This window comes from Podarcis cretensis (genome assembly GCF_951804945.1).
Source record: "Podarcis cretensis genome assembly, chromosome: 17".
NCBI classification, from domain to species: Eukaryota; Metazoa; Chordata; class Lepidosauria; order Squamata; family Lacertidae; genus Podarcis; species Podarcis cretensis.
In genome coordinates this window covers 9,289,512-9,311,852 of record NC_137187.1, presented here as the reverse complement: position 1 = coordinate 9,311,852, position 22,341 = coordinate 9,289,512, and the positions used below count along the sequence as shown (strand labels likewise).

The 22,341-nt window shown below is 44.2% G+C and overlaps 1 protein-coding gene and 1 long non-coding RNA gene across 3 annotated transcripts in view; one reads left to right on the top strand and one right to left on the bottom strand.

Annotated features, from left to right (window-relative positions):
- Nucleotides 1-2: 2 nt before the first annotated feature.
- LOC307206610 overlaps nucleotides 3-22,341 on the bottom strand; it is an 85,647-nt gene continuing 63,308 nt past the window's right edge. Inside the window, exons 2-3 of the long non-coding RNA XR_013834414.1 lie at nucleotides 419-656; nucleotides 3-88 (exon numbers count right to left, since the gene is read on the bottom strand). This is a non-coding gene — a long non-coding RNA (uncharacterized lncRNA). The remainder of the gene's footprint in view (nucleotides 89-418; nucleotides 657-22,341) is intronic.
- LOC307206513 (C-type lectin domain family 5 member A-like) lies at nucleotides 9,912-19,709 on the top strand. Of its 2 annotated transcripts, none has more exons than XM_079959857.1 (6): nucleotides 9,912-10,121; nucleotides 10,314-10,483; nucleotides 15,134-15,190; nucleotides 15,286-15,422; nucleotides 17,795-17,904; nucleotides 19,414-19,709. In XM_079959857.1, the coding sequence occupies exons 2-6, from the start codon at nucleotides 10,405-10,407 to the stop codon at nucleotides 19,520-19,522; spliced, it is 492 nt and encodes a 163-aa protein (XP_079815983.1). In that variant the 5' UTR covers nucleotides 9,912-10,121; nucleotides 10,314-10,404; the 3' UTR covers nucleotides 19,523-19,709. The 2 variants fall into 2 exon arrangements, with proteins under 2 accessions (XP_079815983.1, XP_079815982.1); XM_079959856.1 differs by having other exon boundaries at nucleotides 10,308-10,483.

Genomic DNA, 22,341 nt, shown 5'->3' with positions numbered 1-22,341 from the left:
GTTCTCAGATGGGCGCCATTGCCATTCTAAGAGAATGAGGGAGGTGTTCATGGTGAGTTCCGGCACCTTCTTTTCTGGAAAAATAGCTCTGGTAACTACGTGGGTGGCGCTGTGGGTTAAACCACAGAGCCTAGGACTTGCCGATCAGAAGGTCAGCAGTTCGAATCCCCGCAACGGCGTGAGCTTCCGTTGCTCGGTCCCTGCTCCTGCCCACCTAGGAGTTCGAAAGCACGTCAAAGTGCAAGTAGATAAATAGGTACCACTCTGGCGGGAATGTAAACTGTGTTTCCATGCGCTGCTCTGGTTTGCCAGAAGTGGCTTAGTCATGCTGGCCACATGACTCGGCCAATAAAGCAAGATGAGTGCCGCAACCCCAGAGTCGTCCACGACTGGACCTAATGGTCAGGGTTCCCTTTACCTTTTAAGCACCAACGAAACAGTTTTGCTAGATATAAGAGAGGCTTTCCCAACTTCTCAGTCACTGGAAATTATGGTCGTTGGCTCCAAGGAAGCATGGGATTTGAAGATTTCTCTACCTGTTGAATTGGGTCAGAAGGAGGCAGAAAAAACCCTAAATATCTCATGCTGGCAGGCAGGGAATGATAGATGGAACACTGGAATTTCTTTCTTCTGGATCAGATGAGGAAACAAAGTAGCTCACGCTCCATATCTCACACTCCTGGCCCTCTTCATGGTGGCAAACCCCCAATAATAGAACCCTCTCCCACTTCAGATGCAGCAGAGTCAAAGTCTCAGCACCTTCAGACACACTGTAAGCATTCCAGGCTGGTGTTTGGGATCCAGCAGTAATTTATGAGAGGCTGAAGAAGCATCTTTGAGATATGTACATGAAATCCTGATTTGTGCAAGTTATGCATCTAAATCAGGGCTTCCCACACTTTTGGTCTCCAGCTGTTTTGACTACAATTCCCATTCTCCCTAGCTAGCGGGACCAGTGATCAGGGATGATGGGAATTGTAGTCCCAAAAGACAGCTAGAGACCCAAGTGTGGGAAACCCTGATCTAAATACACACTTTCAATTCGCATTGAAATGAAAGACTTTGAAAACTGAACACAGATTGTTTGGGTGATTTGGAATAGAAAGCATATGGGTTTTTTCTTTTAATAATTATAATTATTATTTTGCAGTTTGATTGGAAGTAATCTATTTATTTTTAAATTGCCATTGGAATCATTTTCATTTCTGATTTATTTGCTTAATTAAAAAAAACCAATCGCATTCTAAGGTTAAATGAGACAATAATAGCTAAAATACCTGATTGAAAGCATTTGCCCTGGTATTTTGTGTTTGAAAAAAATTGTTTCCCACTCCATGGACTTACATCTTGTAATCTTTGCTACTTAAGCATTTCTTAAAATTCATGTCAATTACTATTCTGGCCAGTGCCTACACAATCAATATGTTTTAATCACTGTCTACTTTGTAGATATTCCTAATTATCCAATAAACAAAAATTGACTTTTGTATTATACCGAGTAAACAATTTCTGATTAATAAACTCTCATTAGTTATTTTTAAATGGTAGAGGAAATGCAATTATGACAGTATCAAAACATTAATCTGATTAAATCTCTTTTGTAATGATGGAAATGATGCAAATAAACCAATTTTTCATCTTGACATTTCTGTCATGCCAATGTTTCTGTCACCTTTAAATTTCCAACTGTTAGTTTCACAGAGCATTGAAATGACTTACTGGTTTATGGCCAGGCTTCCCCAACCTGGTGCCCTCCATATATTTCAACACCTACCAGTATTCTATTGGGGCAGATTGAAAGTCTTCCTGGTAATATATAAAAAGCCCTAGAATAACTTTAGGTCAGCCTAGTTGAGGGACCACCTTGTTCCAGAACTACCGTTGAGCTGTTTGCTGCTTGGGATTCATTTTCCAAACCTATAACCATTTTCACACATGGAAGAGCATCTTTGAAACTCGAGCAAACGATGGTGGAGGAAACCATCTCATGCCAAAACCTGTGCCACTTTACGATTCAGTCTTTTTCACATGTGCAATGCAGCCAGCAGTGATTTGTCCAAAGTCATGAGCAGACAACACATTTTATATTTGCAAAACAATTTATTGTTGTTTTTCTGTTTTGTTTTCTACATGGGTACTATTTCTTTCCTTTTTCTTCTTGTTTTCTTCTTCTTATCTTACTCCATGCACTCGTATTATGCTCTTTTTATCTTTCAATGGTGTTTGTGTAACATTTTTTTATTTGCAAAACCAGACAGATATGGGTTTGCTTTACCATATCACTCTCAAAGTGAGACCCTGTACCAGGTCCTTGAGACTTGAATCTTGGAACAGTTCTAGTTGGCCATGTGAATTTTTAGCAAGAGCATTACATCCCAATATAGCCCTTCCATTCAAGTTTGTAAGTAGTGGAATTAGTGAAAGTCTCTTTATAAATAAAGACAGGCATAGTTAAAGTGAAGCAACAGTGGCTTGTTTTCCTGTGATGTGAGTCTGTTTTCATCCCAGCTTTACAGTTTCCATGACAGACAGACATATGTTTATCCATTATTCCTTATTCCTCCTACCTAAAGAATAAAGTTTTTTTAAATAGTTACAAACTTACACAAGTAATAAGGGTGCTGATGATGCTGGACCTAATGCCCAAGCAATATCATCCATGACCAGATTTTTCTACAAACCTAAACAAGCCTTTCTATCAGCACTGGTTGCCATATAAACCAGAAAATTCCGCTAATGTCTGCAGGGTGGGGCTAATAGTAAATATATTAGTAAATGTCTGGGATCTCATCTGTTCCCCGCTGCGCAGCGGTCACTTCCTTGTTGCCTCCTAGATGGCAATTTTGAAAACCTGCTCGTCTGCCACTTCCGATCAACCAAAAAAGGCTCAACAGCTTTTGGGATGATTGCCCCCCAAAAGCTCAGCAACTGTGTTTGGATTTTCCAAGGTTACTGCTGCACACAGGAAATAATTTGTACAGCTGATTGCTTCAGTTTTGGATTACTTGCAACCAGAATGAAACCTTGTGCCACCAAGTTAGCAAGTTGAAAGATCAGACACAGAAAATACTGATAAGTCCAGTTGGGAAAGATTTCCGTTCTGATTATTATCTCGCTAACAAACAAGGAAGTATAGCTTATAAGAAGAGACAGCACTGACTTGGCTGCATTTAGATGAACCTCCAGGCGAGGGTTGTGGAAAATGGTTGCATTTTGTTCCAGGTTTTTGGCATGCCTGAAAAGAGTATTGAGAATTGGCACAGAAGAGGCAATCACTATCACTAGGGGAATAGAACAGCCCAGGATAATGGGGAGAAGTTTGTAAGGCATAGTCATATGCACGAGTATAAATTTTCGCTTTTTGTAGTCGTTTGTAAAGTTAAAGTCAGAGGGAAGGCTGAGGAAAGTCTGATTGTTCAGACTGTCGGATGCTTGGGACACTGTTTTAAAAGTCCAGGTGACTAGGAATGTTGCTCCACAGGAAGCCAGCACAGAACCAAGGAGAAACCAACGCACAAGGCTGGAAAATTGTAGTTTCACCCTCAGCAAAAAGGGCTGCTTGAAGTTGACAATCTTCATGCAGTAGAAAACACTCAGCCAGGCAGTGAACCAGAAGCTCAAAAAGCTTGCGGCAATATCGAGGGTAAACGTGATCTTTTGCACCATGTAAAACTTTCTGAAGAACTCCTTCCAGATGAGTGAAATGAAATAGTCCAGAATTAGTGAGGTGCAGAAGCAAAGGTTGGACAGCCCCAGGCTGGCCAGAATTTCATCACTGGGCATCAGACTTCTGCCTTTCATCCAGTTGGTAACATTCACACCAACAATAAGCCCATTGGTGATAAAAACCAAAATGCAAAGAGTACCTGAAACAATGAAATAAAAGGTTATAAATAGAGTGATGTGATCCACCAGGGTTTCAGACCTGGTGGGTCCCATATTGAAATTGAAATACTTTATTGTCATTTGTACAACTTGTATACAGTGAGATTACATGAGCACCCCCCACTCAGCTCAATTAGTCTTAATTCCCCTCGTTTACTGACGCGCACCCACCAAACCCGAAAGTCAGTTGCCCTGTTGTTATTTTTTTATTCAGCAGCCTAACAGCCCATGGATAGAAGCTGTTCTTTACCCTGTTGGCACGACTAATCATGCTTCTATATCTTCTGCCCGAGGGCAGGAGATCAAGAAAGTGCCGGCCAGGGTGTGAGTCATCCCTGAGAATTTTCCTCACTCTCCTGAGGCAACGTTCTTCCACAATGTCATCCAGTGGATTCACGGGACAGCCTATAATATCTTGTGTTGTATTCACCACCCTCTGTAGGCACTTCCTATCAGTTGATGTCAAACCATCGTGTCACACCGTGATGCAGTATGAAAGGACACTTTCTATTGTGGACCATAGAGATGGTATCTGCATCAGCAGGAGATAAATGGGATCTTGTTTGCTCTGGAAATGGTTAGTGCAAAGGCTTTAATTGAATTCAATCAATTAAGTGGGATCGGGTGAAAGAGGCATAACTCAGACCAATCAGTCAAACAAAGCCATATGTCATGGGTACAGCCAAACAAAGTCAACCTTCACTGGGATAAGTAGCTTCATGTTAGTTACAAAAGTCCTCCAAGTGGCAGCCAAGTCCAATGGTTTAGCAGTCTCCTTCAAGACCTCAAGATGATGGCTGAATTTTACTGAGACAGCTAAGAACAAAGTTTTCTTATGCAGTGGAACCTCGGTTGTCGAACGTCTCCATTGACGCACGTTTTGGCTTCTGAACGCTGAAAACCCTGAAGTAACTGCTTCAGTTTTCGAATGATTTTCCGAAGCCGAACGTGCCTCAAAGCTTCCTTTTTGAGTTTCCCTATTGTATTGAGGACGCGGGTGGTGCTGTGGGTTAAACCCACAGAGCCTAGGGCTTGCCAGTCAGAAGGTTGGCAGTTCAAATCCGCACGACGGGGTGAGCTCCCGTTGCTCGGTCCCTGCTCCTGCCAACCTAGCAGTTCAAAAGCACGTCAAAGTGCAAGTAGATAAATAGATACCGCTCTGGCAGGAAGGTAAACGGCGTTTCCGTGCGCTGCTCTGGTTCACCAGAAGCGGTTTAGTCATGCTGGCCATATGACCCGGAAGCAGTACGCCGGCTCCCTCAGCCAGTAAAGTGAGATGAGCGCCGCAACCCCAGAGTCATCCGCGACTGGACCTAATGGTCAGGGGTACCTTTACCTTTACCTTTATTGTACTGAGGCTTCCGCTTTCAGTTTTCGGTTTTCGGGTGTTTCAGAAGTCGAACTGTCTTCCGGAACGGATTACGTTTAAAAACCAAGGTTCCACTGTACCATCAATTTACATTAATGACATAAACATCCTTCCATCCCTGTGTTACAAACTGTGTAGTTGCAACTAAAAAGAAAATCACCGAAGGTTTTATAGAGAGGTCAGCACTAATTCCTGAGAAAATAGAGAGAAGACACCATTTGGGGTTTAGGACTGGTGAAGGGTCAATAATGATTCCAGTTTCCTTAAGAATTTGTGCCCAAAAGTAGCCACATGAGGCAACCCTAGCATATGTGTCAATAACACCCACATCCCCTTCAGCATGTCCACACATATTTCTATCCTGAATCTGTGCTAGTCGCACAAGTGTATAGTACCCTTTATGGACTGTTTTCAGGAAATTATCTCAAATACGGGTCAATAAAGAAGAAAAGAGCTTAGCGTACCAGATTTCATCCCAAACAATTTCGCCAAGGGTCTCATTCCCTACTCTGCTCCTCAAACCAATTGTAAACTACAGAAAGAGAGGAACTGCAAGGCTAGTAACATTTAATGTAAATGAGAAACGAGCCCTTCCATATAATATTAGAATGAAGATAATTTGTGATGATGCCCAAGAGATGAAGAGTACCTGAAACAATGAGGTAAAAGATTGCGAGTAGAGAGAGGTGATTCATCTGGTCTTCAGACATGGTGGATCCCACGGAAATTATAGCTGTACTCGTGGAAGATACAGGGAATCTTGTTCACTCTGAAAATGGTTAGAGAGGAGGCTTTAATTTGTTGAAGATGAGCAAATGACCAATGCAAATGACCAGAGTTCTCCAATTATTGTTTCTCTAAATGGCACCTGTGGCAACCAAGCAAAAAACCCATGCCTCGTAGAAATGTAACACAATACCGTAGTCACTTTTCTGATATTTCAGGGCAGTCAACAAGCCGTCATGATTTTATTTTTAGCAGAATAATCCCTTCATTCCAAATATTCCACAAAGGGTGTAAAATTTCATCTGAGGCCATTTCATCTGGAAGGCAGAGAACAAACGTTTAATGACTTCTTTAGGGGAATGGTCTTTCCAATCGCATCCAACGTGGGGATGAGAAGGGGAGAAGACTATATGTCATGATGCTCCTGTTTCAAATTCAGAATTTTGATATCCATTTTATTTATCATTTAACATTAATTATTTAGGAGATATATGCCCCACCTTTCGATCAACTGATTCTCAAAGTAGTTTACAACAAGTTGTAAGCTCCTCCTGCACCTTTGGGCTGGGAGAACCCCTCACACATACATTCACAAGTTACTGTGACTTATTAATGAGGCAAGGACACAGTTCCATTCGGGTCCACAGTGAGAGTTGGAGCCGAGTGCTCTTTCTGTGAGGGACTGAGAAAACAAAGACCTTGCAGCTGTTGGGGCCAAGCTGGTCTTCCCTTTGCCTTGATGTTCTTCCATATGACATCAGGGGATTCAAAGTTCAAACTGCCAGGGGCAAGCAGCGGTTCCTTGGTAGTAAACGCCAGCAGGAGGGTCTTACCTCTGATCTTAGCGCTGTAGTGTCACAGCACTAAGATCAGATATAATCCTCTGCCTGCTGGCTTTTAAAGAGCAGGCCAGAGGCTTATCTCTAGTCTTAGTGCTGTGGTGGTTAATACTAAGATTGGAGATGAGAAATCCTTTCCATTAGCAATAAAGGCTTAGCACTGAACAACAGATCACAGAATCTGCCAGTATATGGTGTCAGGTGACTGGCAGGTGGACGTGGTTTGCCCCAAAAGGAGATACCCAGAAAAATAATTATTTCGGAACCCAGCAAGATGAATTATCAAGTTTGGTGTTCTTTTTATCATCTACATTGAACTTCATCAGTTGTTTTGGCTCTTTGCAATCTGCTCTAAAAGTTCCTCAGTACTTTGCGTAAACTTTGCTTTCCTAATTGCCCAGGTGTGGTCAAACCGGGACGAGAAGATGCAAAGAGCAGAAGGATTCTGTTTCCAGTTTTCCATAACCATTCCCATAAGACACTTAAGCAAATGACTCTTGTCAAAACAGAACATGGCTTATAATCAAATGAAGAGGTACAAAGGAAAATCTCTGGAGATCGGTTAGGGTTTTTATTGTTGTTGTTGTTTAGTCGTTTAGTCGTGTCTGACTCTTCGTGACCCCATGGACCAGAGCATGCCAGGCACTTCTGTCTTCCACTGCCTCCCGCAGTTTAGTCAAACTCATGCTGGTAGCTTTGAGAACACTGTCCAACCATCTCGTCCTCTGTCGTCCCCTTCTCCTTGTGCCCTCCATCTTTCCCAACATCAGGGTCTTTTCCAGGGAGTCTTCTCTTCTCATGGGGTGGCCAAAGTATTGGAGTCTCAGCTTCACGATTTGTCCTTCCAGTGAGCACTCAGGGCTGATTTCCTTCAGAATGAAGAGGTTTGATCTTCTTGCAGTCCGTGGGACTCTCAAGAGTCTCCTCCAGCACCATAATTCAAAAGCATCAATTCTTCAGCGATCAGCCTTCTTTATGGTCCAGCTCTCACTTCATGGATCACTGCCTTGCCGTGGCGAAGGGGCTTGAATAACTCAGAGAAGCTATGAAGTATGCCGAGATGGACAGGTCATAGTGGAGAGTTTTGATCAAACGTGATCCACCTGGAGGAGGAACCAGCAAGCCACTCCAGTATCCCTGCCAAGAAAACTCCATGGACAAAGATAACAGGGTTTTTATTACGATGGAAAAATGTCTTAGGATGATCACACTGCATTTTAACTTTTATTATTTATCATTATTTAATTGTCTATGTAATAGAAAGTTTGTGCTGGAACTTTGTGCAGGAAAAGTTATCAGGACCAGTGGCTTATCAAATAAATTTGTTGATGATGGTGACAGGACAGGAGATTAATGTTTTCCATTACTTTGAGGCATTTGTGGGAGACTTCTCAGTGGGTTTTTTCCTGTGGGTTAGATCTGGTTGTCTCCCACTCCCACTCCCATCCTATATCCCTAAGTCCTATATCCACCACATGAGCATGGACGCCACACACTGCTTCATGGTAGTGTTGCTTCTGCCCTAATAGGGAAAACCTTTTACCATCCCTTTGACAAGCAAGCCCAACTGATCCAAAACACAGCAGGCACATTACTGGCTGAGGTACCACTTGGAATTTATATTATGTGAGTTTTAAAACAGCCGCATTGGTTGCCAGTTCTTTTCCAGACCCAACGTGAAGGTGATTGTGCTACTGCTGAAAGCCCTAAATGACAGAGGGACCAAATGTGTGAAATATCACCCCTCCCATAGGCAGTGCTATTTTTCTAGAAAAGGAGGTGCTGGAACTCACCATGAATACCTCCTGAAATATACTTGGAGTCCTGTAGTGATTCCATGCTCTTTATTGCAGCTTGTTTTCCCAGTAGTGATGTATGGAAGTGAGAGCTGGACCATAAAGAAGGCTGATCGCTGAAGAATTGATGCTTTTGAATTATGGTGCTGGAGGAGACTCTTGAGAGTCCCATGGACTGCAAAAAGATCAAACCTATCCATTCTGAAGGAAATCAGCCCTGAGTGCTCACTGGAAGGACAGATCCTGAAGCTGAAACTCCAATACTTTTGCCATCCCATGAGAAGAGAAGACTCCCTGGAAAAGACCCTGATGTTGGGAAAGATGGAGGGCACAAGGAGAAGGGGACGACAGAGGACGAGATGGTTGGACAGTGTTCTCGAAGCTACCAGCATGAGTTTGACCAAACTGCAGGAGGCAGTGGAAGACAGGAGTGCCTGGCGTGCTCTGGTCCATGGGATCACGAAGAGTCGGACACGACGAAACAACTAAACAACAACAACAACAATTGCAACTTGTAAAACAGTGATTGAATTGGCCCCCAAACCTACTAGCCTATTGTTCTAGGATCCAAGCTTAGTACATAACACCTCCCTTGTTCTGTTAGAATGGCAATGGTGCCCAACTGCCCCCCCCCCAAAAAAAAGCTCAACAACATTTGTGTCCAGATTTTCACTTTTTGAAATATGGCAACCCTACTTACTGCCAAGTTTTTATGTTTTCATCATTTTTGTATCTTGTTTTGATTTAAATTTCTTTTACTTTTGGTCTGACTCCAGTCCTTTTCTCTCTTCCCCCCACCCCAAGATTTTATTAAGGTTTCCACAATACAGTAAATATCTTGGACGAATAAAATCAAAAAGACAAAAAGGAAAGAGAAAAGAACATAAAAAGATCAAGAGTAAAAAGAAGAAAAGAGGAAGCAGAGAGAAAAAGAACATGAAGAATAACAACAAGAGTAATCCTAATAAAACACAAAACTATATCTAGCCCTCTGTCATAATTATATCTTAATCTTCAATCCATATACAAAGCAGGGAGTCTTCCCAGCTCTCGCCTGAAGACTCTTCCCCTCCCTCAGCCTCACATCCTTAGGAAAATTCTCTCTGACCTGTCTCCCACCCATCCATCACCTCTCTGTATGTCCTTTTCTGATTAATAACCACTAGCTCAGTGGGGCAAAGACTTGAACCTATTTTAGCACTAAGCCACTGCAAGCACTGTACTTTCCCTGCCAACACACACATACACACACATTGAGTTGCTCAACAGAAACACTGGTCTGTAAGAGAGGAAGTTCAGCATGTGCATTTCTAAGACGGCTGCTTGGTGTACGCATCTCTCCGAGTCATCCGAAGCTGCAGGAAACATTTAAGTCATCATTCTCCAAGCAGATGCAAGACACCCGTGAAAGCCAAGTAGTGAGAAACAGCGTAACTGAGCCCCATTCGGGACAGCCACCTCTTCAGGAATAACAAAGGAAGAAGGCAAAGCCCTGTTTTCATTCTGGTAAGCTTATTTTTTGTGTGTCCTGACATGATGATGCTGTCTACGGCCTTGCAAGACCTCAAAAGTTGTGTCGGGGCCCTGAGGTGTGGGTGCTGAGCACCCGCAACAAAAATTTTGTGGGTGCTCAGGCACCCAGAACCCTCTATATTTTGGCGCCTTTTAATCATGGGCATTTTTACATTTCAGATGTAGCCAGTGCTGGAGACATACCTGAAGATTTCAACGTGTGTGCCGTACACAGAGGTTTCCTCTTAAGTTTCTTGTGGCTAGCTTGCTGGGAGAAATGAAGTGGGATTGCATAGTTCCACTCATGATTCTCTTAGTTATTAAGCTAATAGGCACTTCACTGTTCCTTCTCTATGGTGAGTATCATGCTGAATGTGAACTTTCAGTAGAGTCTGCTTTGGCTGACCTGACTGCCATTTGCAAAGGGTTCGTTTGCTCTTTTTTTATTATTGCAAACCTTCGTTTAGGATTTTTGAAATAAAATCAAGCAGTTATCAAAGACAAAGAGCATAAACAGCTTGCAATTTGAAACCAACATTGCAAATCAAAATTGGAATCACAGGATAGTGCAGTTTACCTATAACAAATGGTGTTGTGCCCTTCAGATGTTGTTGGACTACAGCTCCCATGATCTCTGTCCATTGGTCATGCTGGCTAAGGCTGATGGGAGTTGTAGTCCAGCAACATTTGGAGAGCACCACATCAGCTACCCCTAAGACAGGGGTGGTGAATCATTATTGGCCAGCAGGTCCAGTTCCTTGTCTCCCCATCCCCTGTCAGGGGATGGCGTCAGGTGATGCTGCACTTTGGAGTACTGATTGTTGGGACTTCAAAGCACAGCACAGCAGTTTGAAAGCCCCTTTAGGGTCTAAACTATACCATTATCCAGAATTAAGGAGGGCTTGGCCTTTTAGTCCCACCACCATATAATTTTTTCTCGTGAAAATCCTCCCTCCTTAAACTGACATGGGGAAGATATTCAAGGGCCATATGTCTGGACTTTGAGATTTGTTCTCTTATGGATAAAATGGGGATTCTAATCTGTATTAGATGTCCAGGAAACTAATGTGGGACATAGCCAGTTCTATTTTTCTAGAAAAGGGGGTGCTGGAACCAGTGGCGTAGCGTGGGGGGTGCAGGGGGGGCCGGCCGCACCGGGCACAACTTCTGGGGTTAGGGCAAATCCACGGGTTAGGGGGCGCAAATTACTTGCCTTGCCCCGGGTGCTGACAACCCACGCTACGCCACTGGCTGGAACCCACTGTGAACGCCTCCCTTGTTCTCTTAGAATGGCAATGGCACCCACCTGAGCGGTGCTGGAACTGAGTTCCAGTGATTTCTGGCAGAAAAAAGCCCTGGACACAGCAATGTGATTTTTAGATTACTGAAATTAAAAAGTAAATTGGGGGCGTGGGGGACATTCTGGCCAACTCTTGATCCTGTAATATGCGGCTGCTTGGGGAATTATCTCTGCTGGCCTGTAAAGAAACCTTGCCCTAGCCCTGATGGGTTGTACCAAATTGTTTTGTCCTATGGTTGCCTCTGATCAAACAGCTTTTTAAAAAAGATAAAGAAATGTACCAAAACAGTTTGAAAAATGGTAAAAGGGGTGAGTGTGACTGCACCAGGAATGAAAATAAGCTCTTCTTAACTGTCATTTGAGATTAATTCAAACTGTCATCAGATTGCATTAAGAAATGATGACAGGATTTTCTGTTTTTTATTTTAAATATTTTTATTAGGAATTTAAACAAAACATATTATCTTAAAACATATCATCCTTAATTCCCCCCCTATTTCCCCCCTCCCTCAGTTCCAATCTCTGTTTTCTCTATAGATGCTATTCTCTGCATGTTACAAAATTGTATAAATCCTTAATTTATCTGACTTATGACAGGATTTTCTGGGTGAAAAGAACCCATCATCTCTGAACTTCTCCTCTGCTTGAACTTCTTTTGACTCTCCCCAGAGCTTCACTCATTCTCAGGCAGATCCAGTCCTACCATTAGACAGAGTGAGGCAACTTCTTTTGGAAGCGGGCACTGAGGGTGAGGAGCAGTGCCCAAGGGTTAAGAGGACGGTTCTGTGGGTTCCACATGGTCTGCCCTGGGTACCCTAAATTAGGCTTCAGTTGTGTGATGGAGGCCATTGTCCCATTGCTAGCCCTGAACTATGGCTGCATAGAACACCATACACTTAAAGGACACTACTACCCTTAAAGGACCACTGGAAGTGTAGTTTGTCAAGGGTGTAGCTCTGTGAAAGGTAAACCACATTACCCAGGATTCTCGGGAGTGTGGAAGCCATGTGTTTTTAATATATGTTGTGTACACTGCCTAAGACTCAACTACCAGTTCAGTCGGCTTCTGTATGTGAAACTGGGGGTGGCCAGTGCTTTTTTTTCTGTGGGGACGCAGGGGTACGCATACCCCTAAACATTTTCTGAATCTTTGTACTTTTGTCCATTTACTGTATTTATTTTCCCCCAATTTGAACTATTAAATGGTGGTTTTCTTGAATCAAAATGAAATTACCCCTAAACATACCGTATTTTTCGCTCTATAAGATGCACCAGACCACAAGACGCACCTAGTTTTTGGTGGAGGAAAACAAGAAAAAAAATAATATTCTGAATCTCAGAAGCCAGAACAGCAAGAGGGATCGCTGAACAGTGAAAGCAGCAATCCCTCTTGCTGTTCTGGCTTCTGGGATAGCTGTGCAGCCTGCATTCACTCCATAAGACGCACACACATTTCCCTTTACTTTTTAGAAGGGAAAAAGTGAGTCTTAGAGAGCAAAAAAATATGGTATTTTTTTAAGGAAAAAAAGCACTGGGGGTGGCCATCTTGACCTTTGCCTCAGGCAGCAAAATTTCTTGAGCCTTCCCTGTTCTCATATGCGTGGAGACACAGTCTCTGAGGAGTGGGAGGGCAGCAAGGCTATTTTATCAACAGCACAGAGCTATTACTTAATTTTGGCCCACATTGCGCAACAAACCCATGGCAGCGAAAGTCCTTCTTCCTGAAAAACGGAAGTCTTCATGACTTCATTAACCAAATGTCTGGTGTTTCCAAAGGGAGCGCAGGACAGGCTGTTGTCACTGGTGGTTTGTCATGTGGTTTATCAGAGAGCTACCAACTTCTGCCTCATGAGTGTTGCTTTGTGAGGAAGATCCGGCTCCCCTGCCAGAGGATATTTACTTACGAACAAATAAGTTTCTGTCCTGCAGCTTCAGGAAAAATAAATTTTAAAAAATGCTCCCAGGGTGATTTTCCAATCATTAATAAAACAATTTAAACACTAGAAGAAGAATAACCCCAATGAGTAAAAGCAATAAGAATAAAACAACAGAGTATCAGCAACTGAAGTGAGGTGTAACTGACTTTAACTGACTTTTAGGGTAGAGAAAAGCAAAGAAAAACCACCACTTAGTTCAGGTATAATACCCAATTAAGCATACACAATTTTAAAATTGCCTCTGTCTTTCCCACTTTCAAACATACTTGGAAATAATGGCTTTGTTTATTACACCATTTCACAGACGAAATGTTTTATTATATTTTATTTTAAAATACATACCTGTGCAAGCCCACAATGGGCTTCAGGTATCTAGAGCATTGGGGGGGGGGGGTCGTAGTAAATGAGGGGAGGGGAAAACAGCACACAGCATAGACAATGTTTATAGACAATGGCCTTCGCGATACAGTATGAGCACACATCACACAACTACAAAACAACATGCATTCCATGCACCAGACCAGGACAAATATACAATGTTGATTCAAGGGTACTTTCCCATTTCATGTGGGCAATGGTGAGGACCAGCAAATATGGAGCAGATTCGCACCAGACATCCAACATGCATTTAAATCCTGTGACTCCCCCCCCACACACACACGTATTCTGGGAACTGCAGTTTCCCCCTCAAAGGCCTACAATTCCCAGTACCCTTAACAAACGAAGGTTCCCAGGATTCTTTGAGGGTTGTTGTTGTTTAGTCGTTTAGTCGTGTCCGACTCTCCGTGACCCCATGGACCAGAGCACGCCAGGCACTCCTGTCTTCCACTGCCTCCCGCAGTTTGGTCAGACTCATGCTGGTAGCTTCGAGAACACTGTCCAATCATCTCGTCCTCTGTCATCCCTTTCTCCTTGTGCCCTCCATCTTTCCCAACATCAGGGTCTTTTCCAGGGAGTCTTCTCTTCTCATGAGGTGGCCAAAGTATTGGAGCCTCAGCTTCAGGATCTGTCCTTCCAGTGAGCACTCAGGGCTGATTTCCTTAAGAATGGATAGGTTGGATCTTCTTGCAGTCCATGGGACTCTCAAGAGTCTCCTCCAGCACCATAATTCAAAAGCATCAATTCTTCGGCGATCAGCCCTCTTTATGGTCCAGCTCTCACTTCCATACATCACTACTGGGATGTAGTATTAGTATTATTTTATTAGTAGCTTCGAGAACACTGGTAGCTTCGAGAACACTGTCCAACCATCTCGTCCTCTGCCGTCCCCTTCTCCTTGTGCCCTCCATCTTTCCCAACATCAGGGTCTTTTCCAGGGAGTCTTCTCTTCTCATGAGGTGGCCAAAGTACTGGAGCCTCAGCTTTGAGGGTAGTCATGTGCTTTAAATGTATGGTGTGTGTCTGCCTGAAAGTCCCTTGGATGACTGAGTGTTTGCCCTAAAGGATGTCCCATCATCCTCTGTTACTTGTAGGGGTTCTTTGGCCAAGGTGGAAAGCATTCACTTAAAGCAGAAAATCTGAAATGTACTGCTCTGAAACATCCTTGGGTGGATCTACACACAGCGGAAAAAACGCTATAAATAAGTCATAAATTAAATCACTATAAAAGAAAAAACGCTATGTAAAATCTCATAGAAAAGTTTTGTGCTCTACAGTGCCATCTGGTGTTGCATTTAAAACGTTGTTTTTTTGACTAATGTAGTTGACTCCCTCTGTTCGGGTAATAAATGTGCTGAGTTCACAGGTTCTTATGAGTCTTTTTCATTCAGCTTCACAGATCTTCTTCCAAGGAGACCCCATTCTCACCCCATCAGGAGTAAAAGATGGTATGTAATAAAAACAGCTCATGGGGGAAATGGGAATTTCTGCTCCTTTGTATATATTAAATCCAGTCGTCTCCTGTTTCTCCTAACTTCTACAGGCTGCCCCATAAGATGGGTACTTTATGCTGGCAAATGCTACTTCTTTTCTGCTGAAGAAAAAACATGGAATGACAGCCAGGAGGACTGTGCCCAATCAAATGCTCATCTTGCTGTTGTCAACAACAAAGCAGAATTGGTGAGAAGACAGGACTGCTTTGGAAAGCAACAAAAAAAATAAGCATGGTGTTCTGTGATCGAAATATTGGCCTGCTTTCATAAAATAGTTCACAGTTGCTAACTTTTCAGGGCTAGACAAGACATGGTACCATTTGCACAACTAGAATGAATGTCATGAATAGTTTAGATTTGTTTTTAAAGGCGTTCCCTGTGGAGAAAAAGGGTTTGGCTGTTAAACCAGGCTTAGAATGGGGAATAGGTAAAGGTAAAGGGACCACTGACCACTAGGTCCAGTCGTGGCCGACTCTGGGGTTGCGGCACTCATCTCGCTTTATTGGCCAGCGTAGTTTAACCCACAGGGGGTCTCCTAACAACACTCAGTGGCACCGTGGTCTAAACCACAGAGCCTAGGGCTTGCCAATCAGAAGGTTGGCGGTTGAAATCCCCGCGACGGGGTGAGCTCCCGTTGCTCGGTCCCAGCTACTACCAACCTAGCAGTTTGAAAGCATGTCAAGTGCAAGTAGATAAATAGGTACCGCTCCGGCAGGAAGCTAAACGGCATTTTTGTGCGCTGCTTTAGTTCGCCAGAAGCGGCTTAGTCATGCTGGCCACACGTCCTGGAAAAACTGTATGCGGACAAACGCCGGCTCCCTTGGCCAGTAAAACGAGATGAGCACTGCAACCCCAGAGTCATCCGCGACTGGACTTAATGGTCAGGGGTCCCTTTACCTTTAACAACACTCAGCACCTTTAAGAAACTACAGCTCCCAGAATTCTTTGAGGAAAGCCATGACTGTTTAAAGTGGTATCATGGTGCTTTAAATGGTGAGCATACAGTCCAACATTTTTCCAGTGAAAATAGGGACGTCCTATTCCATAATATTAATTTTACTATTTGAAACCCCACCCATCTGACTTGGATACTCCAGCCACTCTGGGCTGCTTCTAAGATATATAAAAACATAATAAAACATTAAACTTTTTTTTTAAAAAAAAACCCCTTCCTTCTACAAGGCTGCCTTCAGACGGCTTAAAAGGTAAAGGTAAAGGTACCCCTGCCCGTACGGGCCAGTCTTGACAGACTCTGGGGTTGTGCGCCCATCTCACTTAAGAGGCCAGGGGCCAGCGCTGTCCGGAGACACTTCCGGGTCACGTGGCCAGCGTGACATCGCTGCTCTGGCCAGAGCCAGAGCCGCACACGGAAACGCCGTTTACCTTCCCGCTGGTAAGCGGTCCCTATTTATCTACTTGCACCCGGAGGTGCTTTCAAACTGCTAGGTTGGCAGGCGCTGGGACCAAGCAGCGGGAGTGCACCCCGCCACAGGGATTCGAACCGCCGACCTTTCGATCGGCAAGCCCTAGGCGCTGAGGCTTTAACCCACAGCGCCACCTGCATCCCTTCAGACGGCTTAGGGGTCAGATAACTCCATACCCTCCGACATTTCTCCAATAAAAAGCAGGCCATTCTGGGTTCAAATCAGAAACTGCGACAGCTTCTGTAAATCTGGGACTGTCCCTGGAAAACAGGGACACTTGAGGGTCTAGGTGTGGATGTGGCTTGTGGAAAACCACACTACGCTGCTTGCCCAAGGACCCCCTTATTGTAAACAAAAATTGCCCTTTTCCCTTATGGGGTATCCAAGAGCCCATATAGAGTCCTTAACACAGGTTCCCTATTGGGTAGGAGAAAATAACAGAGGCCAACCAGAGAATATTGAGAAGCAAAGCAGCTAGTAAGCTTGATCTTTATTGATCTGTTGCAACAGGGTGCTCCCCTCACTCGCAGGAAAGGAGGAGGACCCAGAAAAATATTGTGCAAGGCCTTATAAAGACTTTTGAAATTGCCACCCTGTAGATCAAGACCACCTGCAGAAACATCATACATACATCACAGAAAAAGGCAGTCTAAACAGAAATTTAAATGTTGTTTTTCTCTTGTCCTTGTTTATTTCCTATCTAGCAGGTTTCTTGACTGGATTGTCTGGGGAGCCTGGCCAATCTTTTGTAATGATAGATACTTAGTTCCTAGGCCAGGTCACAGGCTCACACCCTATTCAAACACACACATACCCTTAAGACAGGATTTGTGAAGGAAAAGACAATGGGGAGGCTTTTCCACTTTGACCTTGCAGAGAAAACATTTGCTCAGTTTAGGAATCAAAATGGCTTCAGGTCGGTCTTCCTGTGCTGATCTATGTACGTGCGGTTATGAACATTACCATATATCTAAGACCTCTAAATTCCTATCACACCCCAAAACCAGAAGACATCCTTGCTAAAGACAAGAACCACCACCGCCCTGCCCCCCATTACTGCATTGCATTCCCATATCAGAGCTCTTGGATTTCACTGTGTTTTCTCTTACTTATTCTGCAAATGCCTCCCATCCAGATGTTCCTGTTCAACAGAACAAAACATTTTGAGTATTTCATTGGCTTAACACAGCAAGGTTCCAAGGGACTGTGGAGATGGATTGACAACAGAGCGTATGACCCTGACATGTATGTTGATTATCATTCTGGTCATTTATTGTTTGTCACAAAGTGATGGGGAAGAAAGCCTCTGTTACTCAGCATTCTATCCCCCTTACAGTGATACCTCGGTTCTCGTACGTAATCCGTTCTGGAAGATCGTTCAAGTTCTGAAACGTTTGAAAACTGAGGCGCAAAGGGCTGTCTGCAAATGGAATTGAGAAAATTTGGGGGGGAAATGCAATGGAAGCCGTTCAACTTCCAAGGCGCATTCGAAAACGGAAGCATTTACTTCTGGGTTTTTGGTGTTCAGGTTCCAGAACGTTCATCAACGGAGACGTTTGAGAACCGAGGTACCACTGTTGCAACATGTGGACCGTAACACTCACCCACCTTATGTGGCTATTACAAGGATAACGATGAAGCACAAGAGACCTTCAGCTTTTTTAAAAAATGGCAGAGGATAGGTCTCATAATGTTGTCTCTGGGGATCCTGTCAATATGTGTGTATGCAACAGGGAAATGATCATGCCCATTCTTCAGAGTGCTAATAGTATACAGTGGTACCTCGGGTTACAAACGCTTCAGGTTACAAATGCTTCAGATTACAAACTCCGGGTTGCAAACTTTGCCCCAGGATGAGAACAGAAATCGTGTGCCAGCAGTAGGAGGCCCCATTAGTGAAAGCGTGCCTCAGGTTAAGAACGGTTTCGGGTTAAGAACGGATCTCTGGGACGAATTAAGTTCGTAACCCGAGGTACCACTGTAATGAGCGCTTCTAAGTAGCACTTAAGCATTTGGGAAAGATGCTGGGTGCATCTACTGAACACATCCTGTCCCTGCAAACGATATTGCGGCCAGTGTTCATCAGGCCAAGACATTTTGGCACCTGAGGCAAACCACAAAATGGTGTCTCCTCTCCTCACCAGGGAAGAAAGGGTGAGTGAAGATCTGCATCAAGAACAAGTGAGAAATAAAAGATCTCTATTGAGATCCACTGCCCCTGTGGGTCCTGCCGCCTGAGGCAGTCGCCACCAACTTGCCTCATGAGTGTGCCGGCCCTGCAGGTGGTAACAATTCTTGTTCAGACACAATAGGATACAGGTTCTGTAGGCCACCGTATTAAAGTTACCAGTTTTGGACTTCCAAAATCCTGGCATCTAGGTGGGGCCAGGGATAGCAAAAGGCCCCACATTTAAAAACAAAAACAAAAAGCATATATTTATACCCCAGCCATGTTGATCTGCCATCAGCTGTCCTGCCTTCCTTGGCTCAGCAAGTTCTGTGCAGGGACAGTAAAAGGGACCACGCAGACAGGCGCGCGGGAGTCTCCCAAGCAGCGGCTGAGGCTAACAACTTGTAGAAGTATAGAATCATAGAATCATAGAGATGGAAGAGATCACGAGGGTCACCTAGTCCAAAACCCTGCAATGAAGGAATCTTTTGCCCAGCTTGGTGCTTGAACCCACAGCCCTGAGATTCAGAGCCTCATGCTCTACCAACTGAACCTGCTAATTTTCAGTTCTCTTCCCTTCACAGATTGAATATCAGAAGTAGAATTTATGACTGTGCTGTGCTTGGATTACACCTTGTCACTTCAGCACCTTGCTCCGTAGTAAACCGCTGGATTTGTGAGGAGAAGGTATAGTCGCTCTCCTCTGTATGGGAGATTCTCAGCAATGTGGAATTAAGACTCTTCACTCTGCTAAGGAACTTTGGACCTGATTCAGTTCTTGTTATGCATAACCCTGGAAAGGGAGGCATGTTCTCTCGCATGTGAAGACTTTTATCCAGCCAAATATATGAGTGGCCCTATAAACACTGCAAATACCGTATTTTTCCGTGTATAAGACGCCCCCGTGTATAAGACGCCCCTTATTTTGAGGGACTCCAAATTAAGAAAATGGGGGGAGATCGTCTGTCCCCTCGCCAGCAGAAGCCGCCAATTGCCCGCCCAATTGCCGCAGCGACAGCCAATCAACACTGGCCCTTGCCACAGCCACCAATAACATGCCCAATAGCCGCTGACAATCTCTGGCTCACAGCAGCAGCCAATCCCATGTCCCCCCTATGCACTCTCCATGTATAAGATGACCCCCAATTTTTAGACTAATTTTTAATGGAAAAAAGCTTGTCTTATGCAGTTGCACTTCTGCATTGACATAAAGGAGCCGCAAGTGTGTAAATCTGCTTTTGCCTTTTGATCTTCCTCTCCTTTCCTGCCGCACTGGAAGTCTCAAACAATTCCCCCTGTTGCTTGTTGGTCAGATGATCTCTCTTGCCTTGCCACATGTGAAAGATACTTTCTTCTACTCAGAAAAGAGGGTTCAGGGAGTTTAGAGAACAAGACTATATCCCTTTCCTAAGACCAGTCATGCAATAAAACCTCAATGACCACTTCTCCTAACCACTCAACGCAGAACTTCCTATATTTCAAGACAGAACATTTTCTTCCGCTGTTGGAGGGGGAGTCCTTCATTTGTCCAAAAACCGCTACTGTTTTGGAAGATTACCAAATAACAGCTTCCTGTGTTAGCAAAACATGCTAATTATTGTAATGCAACTTGCATCTGAAAAGTTAGACACCTGAAGTTTTTAATGTTTGATGTTTTGAAGGCAGCCCTGTACTCGGAAGTTTTTAATGTTTGATGTTTTGAAGGCAGCCCTGTACTCGGAAGTTTTTAATGTTTGATGTTTTGCTGTGTGTTATTTTATATTCTGTTGGAGGCTTCCCATAGTGGCTGGGGCAACCCTGTAAGATGGGCAGGGTACAAGTAATAAATTATTATTATTATTATTATTATTATTATTATTATTATTATCATTATTTTCTACGTACACATATTTTCCATGCTGGTTGGCATTGCTAGAATAAATTGTTGGTTTATTCAACCTCTTATCTATATTGGAATGAGGGAGATCAGAGGCAAAAGAGGAAACATGGCTTTGGCCTTTAGGAAGCTGTGTTATATGGAGTCAAGCCATTGGTCCAGCTACCTCAGTGTTGTCTTCACTGATTGGCAGTGGCTTTCAAGGGTTTCAGAGAAAGGACCTTTCCAGGCAAACTTATAGATGTTAGGGATTGACCCTGGTACCCTCCGCTTGCAAAGCATGTTCTGCAGCCCTTCCCCAAACTGACTCAACCTTTAATGGACTCAGCTCTTCATTACAAGCTAGACTTGACAAATTTCCGTTTTCTAAACAGGACATGGGAGTCCATCTCCTTCTGCCTAACCCCCAGTACTTAAGAAATTAATATCAAAAGTCTTGATCACACAAGAAACATCCTATCCATGTGGCTGAAATTTCTTTTAACTCTTTTTATTGATGAATTTTAAATTGTGGCCACCCTCCATAGCTGTCAACTGTCCCTTATTTGGCGGGACAGTCCCTTATCCCAGTGCCGTGTCCCGCTGCTGTCCCTTATTGATGATGTCCCTTAAATTTCCCGGGTTTCAAAGAAAGCAGCTCCTCTCCCTCCCTCCCTCCCTGCCGGCCAGGGAGGAGGGAGGCTCCAACTGTGTTGCTTGGCTGCCCGGCCTGCCCCCCTCTGGCCTCCTCTCACCAGCCTCAGCCCCCGGGAGCCCCTTCCTGCTGGGACTGGTGGGAGCCTCGGGCCCTTCCGCCGCCATCCTCCTCATGGCCACCAAACTGAGCGTCTCTGCCTGGGGCCTCCCCTCTGCCTGCCGCCGCTGCTCCCACTAGGCCATACTGTGGCTGATGGGCAGCCTGGTACGGCCTATGAATTGCTGAGGAGCCTTGAGAGGAGAGCGAGGGCAACCATAGAAAAAGCAGTTCAGAGAGAGGAGGTGGAGGCGGAGGCGCGGGCAGGTGTTCCAAGGGCTAACCATAGAGGGGGAAAGCGGAGGAAGGACCTCAAGCGCTTTGTAGTGGTAGACTAGCATAGATGGTCTGATCTGCGCGTTTACTTCGGGCGCTATTGTCCCCCTCCTCTCTTCCTCCTGCCCGGCCTGATGGAACTGAAAGCTGAAGATGGAGCACGAGAGAAAAGATACAGAACTGCAGCAGCATCTTCTTAGCTTGAACTTCGTTTTGCGTGAAAAGTGATTGCTGCTTGTAGTTATTTAATTGCAGTGTTTCATCAGCTGGTGTCTTGAGCAGCAACCTCTGGAAACGAAGGGCTTAAAACCGGTGCTGCTCTCCAAAATTATCTGGTCCCTTTTAACTTCGTATTTCAGTTGGTTGACTAAAATCCCTTATTTTGGCTGCTGATCCCTTATTTTCAAGGCTGCTGGTCCCTTATTTTCAAATCTGTAAGTTGACAGCTATGCCACCCTCCCTGGGAACAACTGGTGGAAAGCAGTGGGGGCGTTGATCTCAAGAGCAGATGTCCTTAAGGGAGCAGTGTATCACTAATTCACCTGAAATCAACACATCTGAGGACCATGGAAACATGCATATCAAACACATGGAGGGGTGAGTGGGAATGTACCCCTCTGGCCCTGG

Excerpts from the sequence above, each read along its gene's own strand:
- LOC307206513 (XM_079959857.1), top strand. The coding sequence starts at position 10,405 with ATGAAGTGGGATTGCATAGTTCCACTCATGATTCTCTTAGTTATTAAG. Across the intron at positions 15,423-17,794 it reads TCAACAACAAAGCAGAATTG|ATGTTCCTGTTCAACAGAAC; the intron begins GTGAGAAGACAG and ends CCTCCCATCCAG. Across the intron at positions 17,905-19,413 it reads AGAGCGTATGACCCTGACAT|ATTGAATATCAGAAGTAGAA; the intron begins GTATGTTGATTA and ends TTCCCTTCACAG.